This window comes from Seriola lalandi, unplaced genomic scaffold (genome assembly GCF_002814215.2).
Source record: "Seriola lalandi dorsalis isolate HSWRI2012SDOR001 ecotype SW California unplaced genomic scaffold, Sedor1 jcf7180002054864, whole genome shotgun sequence".
NCBI lineage: Eukaryota > Metazoa > Chordata > Actinopteri > Carangiformes > Carangidae > Seriola > Seriola lalandi.
In genome coordinates this window covers 2,179,433-2,191,529 of record NW_019525417.1, presented here as the reverse complement: position 1 = coordinate 2,191,529, position 12,097 = coordinate 2,179,433, and the positions used below count along the sequence as shown (strand labels likewise).

At 41.2% G+C, this 12,097-nt stretch overlaps 1 protein-coding gene across 1 annotated transcript in view; it reads right to left on the bottom strand.

Annotated features, from left to right (window-relative positions):
- The window catches only part of ell2 (elongation factor for RNA polymerase II 2), an 18,571-nt gene extending 6,736 nt beyond the window's left edge, over window positions 1-11,835 (bottom strand). Inside the window, 8 exon segments of the mRNA XM_023427943.2 lie at window positions 1-429; window positions 512-584; window positions 2,481-2,605; window positions 2,938-3,197; window positions 6,679-6,842; window positions 6,956-7,080; window positions 8,365-8,412; window positions 11,634-11,835. Of these exon segments, the coding sequence (XP_023283711.1) occupies window positions 1-429; window positions 512-584; window positions 2,481-2,605; window positions 2,938-3,197; window positions 6,679-6,842; window positions 6,956-7,080; window positions 8,365-8,412; window positions 11,634-11,807 (1,398 nt within the window). The 5' untranslated portion in view covers window positions 11,808-11,835.
- Window positions 11,836-12,097: the final 262 nt, after the last annotated feature.

Here is a 12,097-nt window from a genome sequence, read left to right as displayed (position 1 = left end):
AGGAGGGGGGGGACTGGGGGAGGAGGCTGGTCTGGGAATTGGGACTGGGTGCCGAAAGCGGTCCTGCAGGGTCCTATCTGAGGAGAAGGGACTGGGTGAAGGGTCTCTGCAGGAGGAACTCTGGTCAATGGGCAGGTCCTGAGTGCCGCAGCCCTCCGGGGTGCTGGGTGAGTTGGAGTTGGAGGCCGGGCTGGGCTGCTGGTGAGAGGGTGCAGGAGGGTGGGAAGAAATGGGGAGATGGGTGGGAGGGCCCGAGGTGACGTTGGAGGGTAGGGACGAGCGTTTAGAGCTGGGACTGCCCTCGTCCTCATGGCGGTCAGAGGAGGAGGAGGAGGATGAAGATGCGGCTGGCCCTCGATTGCTGAGGTGTGAGATGCGGGCTTTCTTAGGCGCCAATGGATCTATGAAGTCAAAGTCTGGCTGGCGCTTCTGTAGAAAACACCAAGAATTGAGGTGAAAATTGCATACTTGACTGTGGGTGTGTGTTTTAGAGTGTATTTTTTCCATATACCTGGGGCGATGTGGGCACACTGTCTTTGGGAGAAGTGTTTGATGAGAGTGTCTCAGCAGGAAGACCTAATTTGCTGTAAAAGAAAGGAAAGAATGGTGTCAGTGGGGAGCTGCAATAGACAAAAGAAAGGGCACATTAGGGGCCAGCGCTCAGCTATCATTACAATAGGACCTGCTGAGGAAGTCATACTTTTATTAAAGCAAATGTGAGCAATTCCAGAGTGTCCTTATTTTAAACTCACTGCTCATGTAGGACACAGAAGTTATAATTTTCAGTCATATACACCTTCCTTCTAGCGGCCCGCAGCAGCAGCTTGATGTGTGCAGACAAAGGCAAAAAAGACTGCAAGCTACCAAATGTGTATGTGCATAATGTATGATTTAAAATGCTGAAAATCCGCTTTGCGAATGTGAGGAAAGAAATGCCTTCAACACATTTGAGACTTACCACACAAGAAATTGTGTGAAAACTGCATCAAACTGTATAGTTTCTAGTTAATAATTGGGAAAAAGATATTATTTTAGTGTAAAAACTAGAATTACTGCCTTGCGGGTGTATGACTCTATCATCATATTTCCTGCAACTTGGCTGGTTGGCAATCTCCCCTTCTGTTCCTGAGTTACAGTTTTGAATAATGGCCAGAAAAGTGTTTTTGCAGAACATTATCTTGTCACAGTGAAGTTGACCTTTGACCGTTTGGATATAAAATGTCATCACTTCATTATTTTAACCAATTAGACATTTGTGTCAAATTGTGTCATAATTCTTGACTTATGGTCAAAAATGTGCTTTGAGAGGTGACAGTGACCCTTGGCCATGAAATTCTAATCTATTAATAAAGTGAATTCATTCAAGTGAATGTTTGATACACAAGTTCATGTACTGGAATCAGTATCAGGAAAGAAAAAATGGTATCAGAACATCTCTAATATGGTCACCTTTATCCAAGTTTTTTACAATTAGAGATGCCCCGACTGATCCGCCGCTGATCATGATCGGCCGACTTTCATTCAAAATATATGATCGGTAGATTGGAATTAATAGTTCTAGTCACAGATCACCTTAAAACTGGTCACCTGTGGTTAATACTCTGGTCTCTGGCTGAGAAAAGCACTGTGTGCTGTGTAGTCTAGTCCCACCTCCCACCTTGATCACTGTGTTTGCGCGCGACAGGCCACCAAAACATGTCGGCCATGTAACTTTTACAAAAAGTGTGTGAGACTCACTCATAGATGATCGGTATCAGTGGCAAAAAAACCATGACCCTGACATCCCTAGTTACAATGTGCTTTGGTGGTAACAGATTTTCAATGCAGAAGAAAAATAATGAACAAAGCCTCCTCCTCTTAAAATCGCCTCCTGCAGTATAAACCACTTTTCCACTGTCCTTCCATTAGCTGGCACTCTATACAGCAATACAGTCCAAATCCAAATTGCTCTATTCTCAAGAATTATAAGGTAGGGTATGTGAGAAAAAAAAAGAAAATTCATTTAAGAAAAAAAAAAAAAAAAAAAAGGCATGAGATCCATTGTAACTAACATTACTCCAAGCTGAAAACAGCTTCATCTCATCATCTTCAACCCTTTGGGGGCAGAATATCACTTTAACCCATTTATACCAGATGCTGCGTAGCGCCCCTCCCGCCGGTTGCTGCGTAGCGCAGCATTGAGTCTCCTGCCGGCTCAATGCAGCATTGTTGATTCCTTGTCATTTTCATGATATATTTATACATATTTGACATATTTATATGCTGCATGCGTCATGAAAATGACGAGGAATCAACAATGCTGCGCTACGCAGTAGCCGGCAGGAGACTCAATGTTGCGCTACGCAGCACCCGGTATAAATGGGTTAAACTTGTGCAAATATTTAATAGTACTATATACCAAACAATTAAAATGCATTATTAGTTGAACTAAATAAGGCTGTATGAGTGTCATTAAAATGCTTAATTGGTAGTTTCTGTACCGAGTAAGGATCCGGTCAACCTGGGTCCTCTCATCTTCAGTGTAGCCAGGCCAGTCTCGCTGGACATCACGGTAAATAAAGTCCTTCAGTGAGTATGTGTTGTCTTTGGGGTTCAGGTTTGCTACCTGTCTCACACACACACACACACACACACACACACACACACACACACACACACACACACGAATAGAAACTTCATATTCTCTGTGGTGGCCAAACATCTGTGCATGCAAATCATGTTTAACGTGACTTTTCAAAGTGAATGAAGCGTTTATACTGTGAACTGGATTTCGGTTTTTGGGCTGTTTTGTGTACCTCGATCTTGAAAAACGCAGGTACACGTGTCAAAAGCCCAATATCAGCTTTTGTGAAAACTAAGCTTGTTAGTTGCTGGATTTTTCGGTATAAGAGAGAATTGTAAATGCGAATCACTGGGACACAAGGTGCCTTACAGTACCTGTTGCAAGGTACTCCCCAGTGAGTTCCGGTCTTTCTGGTTGATACCGTCCCGCTGCAAACGGGCAAGCACTTCCAGCTTCTTGTAGGACCTCAGGGCCAGCAGGTGGATGATGCGGTCCCGGAACGGCCGCTGGGACACAGGGTTATTGGAAAGGCACTTGCGAATAGTGTTGGCTGGGTTGATGGGTGTGGAGCGCTTGCGCTCTGGGACCACCTCTGGGGTTGATAGTGCAAGCTTACGGATCTGGACTTGCTTTCCTAGAGACAAAGGGTAAAGAAAATGTTAAACACCTCTTCTCTGCAGGGCAGTTAACCATCACACACTGTTCTGCCATTTTGACAGATCATGGCAGGAATTTGCACAATAACCCTCCTGTGTCTTCAATTCACTTATTGAAATTGGTCTCATGTGCAGCTACAAACATAGAACTTAGAGTAGTTTGAACAACTGATTTTAAAGTGTTTTGGTGACCAGAACGCAAGACGCCTCTGTTCTGTGTTGCTGAGCCATGTGCTGAGTCAGGATTCCTGCACATTTCTCTATACTGCTTCACGGCCATTATGAAATTCTAAAGCTCTTTAAGAGATTAAGGTTAAAGAGAAGAAGAGAAAGGAAAACTCCCCCCTCCCTTCTCGGCAAAAAGCAGGACTAGGAGCAATGTGAGGTGGTGTAAGCTCACACAGTTTGTGTTGTTTAGCAGAGAAATAACAGATTGCAGCAGGTAAAAAGTTTAAGTACTTAGGTTTTGTCCTTCAGAAAGAGTCTGTACTAGAGAACATATAGAGCACAAAAGTATAGTAACTTAGAATATTAAATGCCAAGGCATTCCAAATGACAACGGTTGTGCAGCTTTTATTAAAAGATACAGGCTACAGACAATGATAAAAACACAAGTTGCGCACCTGTGTTACCTGAAATTAACAGCCTGTGAAACAAGAAACTAAAGGCCCCTTTTGCATTAGTAAATAGGGTGCTCACTCCAAACCAGCTGCCACAAGCTCCTGTCCCACCCCTTTTCTCGGCTGCTCCTCTCGTTTCCCAGTTTCTAACTGGGCCAGTGTATGCAAATATATCCCCAGAGCCCACAAAACATGCCTGAGGAGGTTTTAACTCGCATTGAAAATTTTGTGAACTGAGCTAGACTTTTGATTCTGGTTTGACCAAGGAAGTCTTTGACAAGGGCTTAGATCTAACAAACTAGTTCTGACTATAAAGATCTTTGAGTTGGCTTTGCATAATGCATAAAAAACAACTATAACAAGCGAATACTGTACATAACCAACTGATATTATTGACTGGTTGAGTGATTATGCATGATATTCTGGGGGGAAACAAACACTAAACAGAATGCTTAAATGATACATTTACCATTGATAATAAATATATTGGCAATCTCAGTGATCACCTGTCTCCTGTTTCCAGAGTTGAGTGTTTTCTTTCTGCTTTAGTACATATCCAAATATTGTTAAATTTCAGTTTCATGTCTCTTGTATTTTCTCACTCACATTTCTCTCATTAATTGGCTTTTTGAGAATGTTGGCTTCATAACTGTCCTTTAAACATCAATGTTGACTGTAATTTAAAAGTTCAATCAAAAGAATTTTAAATTTCCAGCCATAATATTCACACTGACGAAAAACAGTGCCTGCTTGCATATGCCAATAAACCCCACTGTGACAGTCCCCGACCAGCTGAAAGATACAACATCAAGAGCAGTGAATTTTTGAGGGCATATGAAATAAATGTTTCTGTCTTTCTTCAGTTGTGGACGTTAGAAATTGTAGTTAGGGTAAAGGTTAGGGTTAGTTTTGTAATTTGTCCATTAAGTGAAGATTGTTAACTAAAATGAGATTTAATCCAGCTTTTAAGCACAACTGCCCTATTTAATTCACCAACCAAAATAAATAAAAGGACCTGTTTGTCACAGTCGGACTGGCTAAAAACAACACGAATATGTGTGTATTTGCAAAGAGAGAAGGGACGTGAGGTCTGATCACAAGTGGTCACTCGAGATGCATGGGGAGACGCATTTTAACGCCAGGTGTGAACTGATGTACTTGGAGCTTCCACTTCTGATTGGATCAAGCGAGACAGGACCTGAACAGGGCCTTTGGCAGCCAAACCATTTCCATATCAGAGACTAAGTGACACTACTCGTTCTTTGTGGTTTCCTTCACTGGCATACATTTTTTCACCTTTACTTTATTTGGTCTTCACCATATTATCTTGGTCTGAAACTAAAAAAAGCCCGGTAACACAGTCATTCTGAGAGCAGGTATATAACTCAGCAACATACTGGCTTGTCTTTCCTGTCTGGCAGTTATGACATCTGAAGTCTTGAGCCTGAATTTGTTTTGTAATTGGGAGTTTGAACAAACTTCTGTTAAGACTAAAAAACACATGCTGAAAATAAGGGAGGAAGGAAAGAAAGGGAAAGAAAACATATGGCACGAAGGTATTACATCCAGGGGTCGGTTCAACCGAATATTTGCTGTCATTGACTGAACTGTGACAGAAAAATCTTAAGGCCGTCAGTCACTTTGACAGATTAGAACTCTGAGGCCAATCTACCGTAACGTTAAGTAATCCACACCAACTGTGTCAATAACCACATGTAGACCACCTGTTGTAGACTGTCTTGAAGTGGCACTGGTAATTTCAGTCTCCAATGTGGCAGCAGAGCATGGATTCAGCCTTTAGAAGAAAAGTAAAAACAGCCATGTCTGTCTGGGGCAAAGAAACAAAACCTAATAACCTATGCAGCAATCTCCCAATGTGTTTAATTACGCTCAAGTGAGCACCCAGCCTAAGTCCATGTGGATAAGGAGCACAGTCTGAGTTTAGGCTAGGCTACAGCAGGTCAACTGAGTTCGATTAATTTTAATTGTAAATGGTTTGTTCATATTTTAACTATAATTGTCTAATTCTGTAAAACTGTATTTTTCATATTTACCTGTTTAGGCACAATAGCTGCAGTGTTTTAGTGCCGTTCACTGTTACTGCAGGAAATAAATTAATTCACTCTGCTTTGTGTGGTGTTGACGTGAAAACTGACTGCATGGTCGGTATCTCTGTTCATCTCTCTGTGCTCTTATAAATGCATAATCAGTAAGTTTGGTCAGTATATTAAATTTTATTGTCATTGAGCAGTTTTTAAAAATTAAAAAGGCAATGTTTCATTATGATTAAAACATGAAAATTAAAATGACGGGTAATAATAATTTATGACATAATTTTTGTTGAAAAACAAGAAAGTCTGATTACATCAGCAGTTTTTTTCATTGCACATCCCTTGCCCTACCTGCACTGAGTTGGATAAAACATATGAGTGAGGCTGATAAACCAAATTAGATTAGATTACTTTTTGCGTGTTGCTTGTTGACTCACGCACCACGTGCTGCAGTGAACTAGAAACTGGTTTCAGCCCTTTATGTATAATTTCAGCTGGTTATATGTCAATAAAAACAGAAAAAGCTTCCTCTTCCACCTTAGGCCCTTATCAGTTAAACTCATAATCTGGAAAAGACTGAGACGGCATAATGGCTCAGTCATTCCCAATAATGGCTTTGAATGGAGTCAGGCTGTCAGCTTTCACCTATTCAGTCCCTAAAAAGGGGCCAAGTTTGAAAAGAGAGGATAGGTGCTGATAGAATGTAAATCCATGCTGCTGTGCTGGAATACAACCTGGCATCTGTTTGTGGCAGTTACAGATAAGGGAGACCTCACTGAGGGCCTTACCTCTGTACTGGCCCCCAGGTTTGATCACTTTGGTCCCACGTTCACGTGTGTCCTCCACGGCCTGGGTCATGCGTTCCCGGGTCACCTGGTAGGAGTCATTAGTGGCACACACTGTGACCTTGTCCTGTACCGTTGCCAACAATGCCAGATGTGAGGCCCCTGAGCTGTGGACAAAGAGGGAGTATGAGAAAGAAATGTCAGGCAGAGAGGGATTACGTTCTAGCAACGTGTGGTAAGACAGTAACAGTTGATTCAGCTGACCAGTGATTACCATTACCTCGACACATACTGCTGGATGCACTCAAAGCTTCCCTGAGGGTTGTCCTTGCCCACATTAGACAGGTAGAAATCAAAATTGTTGAAGGTGTCTGACGAGGAATTGGTCTTGGGAATTTTAATACGCTGTAAATTCACATAAAAATGGAGAATAACATAACTTACAGTATCTATTCACACATGGGTGTATGAGAACATTAACTGTGGAGAGCTGAATAATACACAGTTATTTATGACTATAAAACTGCCATATGCTAAATTCAAACCATAATCAAGTCTTACCTGGGGTTTCTCCATACAGTTCACTGTGTGTTTGGCACAGACTGTATAGAGGCAGTGTCTACATCTGAACTATGCAGATTGATGTGAACAACATGGAAGCTAGCATGAGACAGGAAGGTCTCTTGAGGTCTTAGCAGCTAAGAGGAGGCTGTATGTGAGTCACGTGAATCATGGACTACAAGCAGTTAGGGCTGGACAATGAATCAATATATTATCAAAATGGCAATCTGGTCAGGTGGCAGGTGCAATATCCAAATCACAGGAGCTGAAATTTTTTTGATGAAGGTAAAATGTGTTGCTAAATTGTAAATCATATCAAAATTGCAATAAATGTAAATTGCTAATAATTGCAGTATGATTTTCTTTGCATATCATTCAGGTCTACACGCAGTGCAAAACAGTGTAGAGCTGAACTACATGCAAAAAAAAAATCATCATCAAATCATATTACGATAGGAGTCACGATTTTAATGAGAATATTTGAATTCCATTTTTCCTGAAAAACATAAAAATGATGATGTGATTTTTGCTGGGCTCTTTACCAAACATGCCTGTTCCCTTACAGCTGGAGAATATCATGAAGTAAATGGCCATATTGTGATTTTGACAATATTTCGATTTATTGTTCACCCCTAGTTTATACACTTCAGATGAGGTCCGAAATTGGTTTGTGCTTCTCTGAACAGTTCAGCTGCTAATTTGCAGAGGACACAGCTTATATGACACATTCTGAATTAATTACCACATCAAAACTAAAAATCAAAATCTACTACATGTGCATTATGCACATCCTGTTCCAAAAAAAAAAAAAAAAAGAAAGATCTTCTTTCTCTTTCGACTCATCTATACAAAGATTTTTTTTAAACAATATAAAACTTGTTCCAATACAATGGAAGGTAAAATGTCTGAACACACAAAGATGCAAAAAATCTTGTTTTTATTAAACTGCATAGTATATAAATTGCTGAATAAATGCAAAAATCTTTTTAAAAATGTTCAACCTTCTGCATGGCTATTTCTTATCTCAATAAATGCAAAACAAAATCACTAAACGAATGAATTAATAAGTAAATAACTTTTCTCTAATTGATGCAAACGCAAATCGTATGTGGGAAAAACAATACTTACCCCTTGGAGTCCCTTGAATTGTATTGTTGGCCGTGAAGAAGGTACATTCTGAAAGTGAAAGAAAACAACAGTTCAATCTTAACATTGCTGTAAATGTAAAGGATTGTTGGCAGAGCAATGCTAGTTGGGTAGGTCAGAAAGAACAGCTACAAAAAAAACAAATAAAAAAAAAAAACAGTGGTTTAAAACCTGTAGAACATGTTACACTACTTGACTGACACTTCAGAGCTCACAACATTTGGTTGTAGAAACAGCAGAGCCTTAGGGTTCCATCACACCAACCATACGTCGTGACTAGTACTGACAAAGGCTGACTGAGCAAACACTGCCTCATATATTCTGTTAAAAGTTGCAGTTCAACATAGTGTAAAGACTAAAGCCGACAGGTAGCTGATGGCTGACATGCACATACCTTCTGTGTCCGTGAGAAAGAAAATGACTAGGCAGTGATCTGGTCAAAAAAGTGTCTGTAAATAGCAAAACAGTAAATAGCAAAACATGCTTAATTAAAGCCCAATGTGATGTCAAATATTGTTTTGTCCGACATCTAGTCTAGAAAATAAATAAATAAGTAAGCGATTATAAAAAATGGTGACATTCATTTTCTGTCGATCGATTAAGTGATTAATCAATAAATGATTTCAGCTATAGCCTCATGCACCTTCAACTAGTGGAGGCCAACCTATCATGCTCAATGGGACAAATGAAACAATGAGGGCCAACTAGTGCCAGACCAGTGGTGCTGCAGAAACCAGAGGTAACTGTCGGTCACAAATACTTGATGACGGTCCACTAACAGCCAACATTGGGCTCAGTGTCTCAGAGCCCTTAAGTTTATAATCTACAGAGGGACCATGTGAGTCAGCTTTACCTGCACCTCCTTAGGTAGTGAGGTAGGTAAAATTGTTTGCTTTTATCTGGCCACAAGTGGTGGAATTTGGACAACAGTCAAACACAGCAGATATTTTGAAGAGAGTATTTGTGAAATGTCTTCGTCTTGTGTAGATTTGCAGGTTTGTGGTCCGTGGCTACTTGAAATGCAGTTGACAGCCACAATTATGCAGTGGCTGCTCTGGTGCAGTATAGGTTAGGACAGGAAAGCACAGGACTCCCAGCGTCTTCACACAAATGAAGGCAACTGAAGAACCAGTTGGCTAGACCTTAGACTTCAGAAACATTGCGTGAACTGGTTTGAATGGAATGTGCATCTTACTGACAGCGTCTCTACATTCCTGGACATTAAAACATGATTGCTAACTCATACATGAAACCACTATGCAGATAATTCAGAATAAAATATATACACTTTTAATCAGACTGAAAGAACTATGTCATGGTTGTTAAAGCTAAGCTACTCCACTCGCAACTCCCTCCCCCACTATCCATACACACACACACTCACACAGACACCAACCAGTCCACACACTCTCTCTCACACACACACACACACACACACACACACTCACACACACACACACACACACACACACACACACAGAGTTCTGATCACATTTCACATCACCACAGAAAGACAAAGATAGCCAGCTACCATAGTTCGATGACTGGTTGAGCTACAACACACATTACTGAGAGGGAGAGAGAAACAAACAGCAGGCAGTTTTGGCTGCTCAGTCAGCAAGAGATGGCAGGCTGCCGTTCAATGCAGCGTACAGACCAACATTACCACATCCAATAAGGTTGTAGCATGGGCTGTCACAAAAGAATTCCTTCAACTTAGTGATGACTCGGATTCGGTGGTCAAATCTGACTATATAATCATTTGAAATTGTTCTTTATAGCCACATTTCAAACAATGATTTTTCTTAAGGCAATCGCTGTAATATATAAGGCTGACAGAGAGCAAAACTTTCACATACAGGGGTGTGACTAGTGTGTGGCATACATAGGGCACACACTAGGTGCCATAAAAAAAAAATCAGTTGCACAAACCTCTGATCATTTCAGCCCCATGCTAAGCTACAGTGCATCAGCCCTGAGTGGAGATCTGGGCCCAGTCACTGTGTTATGTAACAGCGTTGTTGTTGGCAGAGTTAAGGTCAGGTAACTTGGCTTTAGGCCTCCTCAAATCAAGACTGCAGAGACCTCTCCAGATTAGTTCACCTGTGTAGCACCTCAACAAGATTACACCATTTGTACAGTTCAAGATTAACAAGTTATATTTAATCTACACAGGTATGCAGTGTCCTATTTGCACACTAAGTTTCAAAAGCTGCTTTATGACTGGTGGTGTCAAGCTCTGGGGTGAAATGCAGTACATCTGATGAAGTGGAGTACATACAATACAAATGACGTGGGTAGCAAGGACAATTGCCCTATTATCTTAAAAAAATATATAGACTTTGTTGCTACCAGATACTATATGTTTGTAACTGCTGGCCTCTTTTCATAATGCCAAACTCAGCTATGTGTCAAACAAGCCCAAATTGAATATTTGTCCGTTGCTCACAGATTTAGCTTACATCCTGTGTAGCTACAGTGTGGCAGCTCGTCTGACGGCAACATTTTCATAATGAAGTTAAAAAAAACCGAGCTATAAAGTGATAAGATGGACTAGGGGCTTCATATGCCTGCCAGGTTGTGATGTTAGGTTTTAGGACTAGCCCCAACTTTGAACCATATGGTAGGCTAGCCAGTCACCAACCACCTTAATTTAACGCCACCAACTAGTAATGAAGTTACATTATCTTTAATTTGTCCGTAACGTTGTATTTCCACCCTGTCCCTGACACAAATACAAGCTCGTCGAATTTAAATTCGGGTTAGTTAACTAAGCGTTTATTTTAAACCCTCAGCTTATGAGACTGTATGAATCAGGTGACTAGTGTATTCGTCGATATGAAATTACCACTTTCCTAATTTGGTCAAAGTAACGTTAGTTTGGCAAGAAAAAAATGGACTTGGCTGGCCAGCACAGCACAGCACTGCACAGGGGACTAACGTAGAGCTAACGTTGGCTAATCAGAGCGTCTAACTTTACCTACAGGTTTTCTAGGTTAAATAACTATTGTCAGTTCTTAAAACCTGGCCAGAACATAAGGGCAAAGGCTCATTTATCTTCTTCAGCTTTTTAATTTAATGACACAAAACTGATATAATAGAAAAACCAAGGAGAAACTGGCTCTGTCAACGGCTTAGCTAACTTTGTAGCTTTAGCTGTGCGTGGCAGTTGGGCTTCCCAGCTGAGACGAGCCTTGTCAGCCCGACAGTAAAGGCTAATTTTAACTGAAATAAACGCCGGTTTCACTCACCATACAATTTTGGTAGCTCTCTATTGCTCTCAGTGCTGTCTCGGTCAATTTGACGTGCAATACGGTGACTCTGTCTGCGCTCTGTTGGCCACAATTTAATCCGTACCTCCCATCCTCGGAGAGCGCCGCCATCTTTACCAGCCCTCCACCATCGTCCCTCTGAGGCTGGAGCATTTAGCAGCCCAGACTCCCTGTGCTCACTGTGAGCCGGGGAGGGACTATAGCTGGTGCCTACAGGGCTGACTGTAGTGGATTGGTCTTGACTTGTTAGCTTGTTAGTTTTTCACTTTCCAGCAACAGTCAACTGGCAGTATAGCATACAATGGTGTGCTTTAGAAGATATGACTGTGCTTCAGAGGTACACCATGCAGGTTTACTTCTTGCTGTGTATTTACAGAACCAAGACTGCTTAATGTCAGACTTGGTGTGTAAAGGTGTTGCTAAAGGGACAATTACCAGTAACT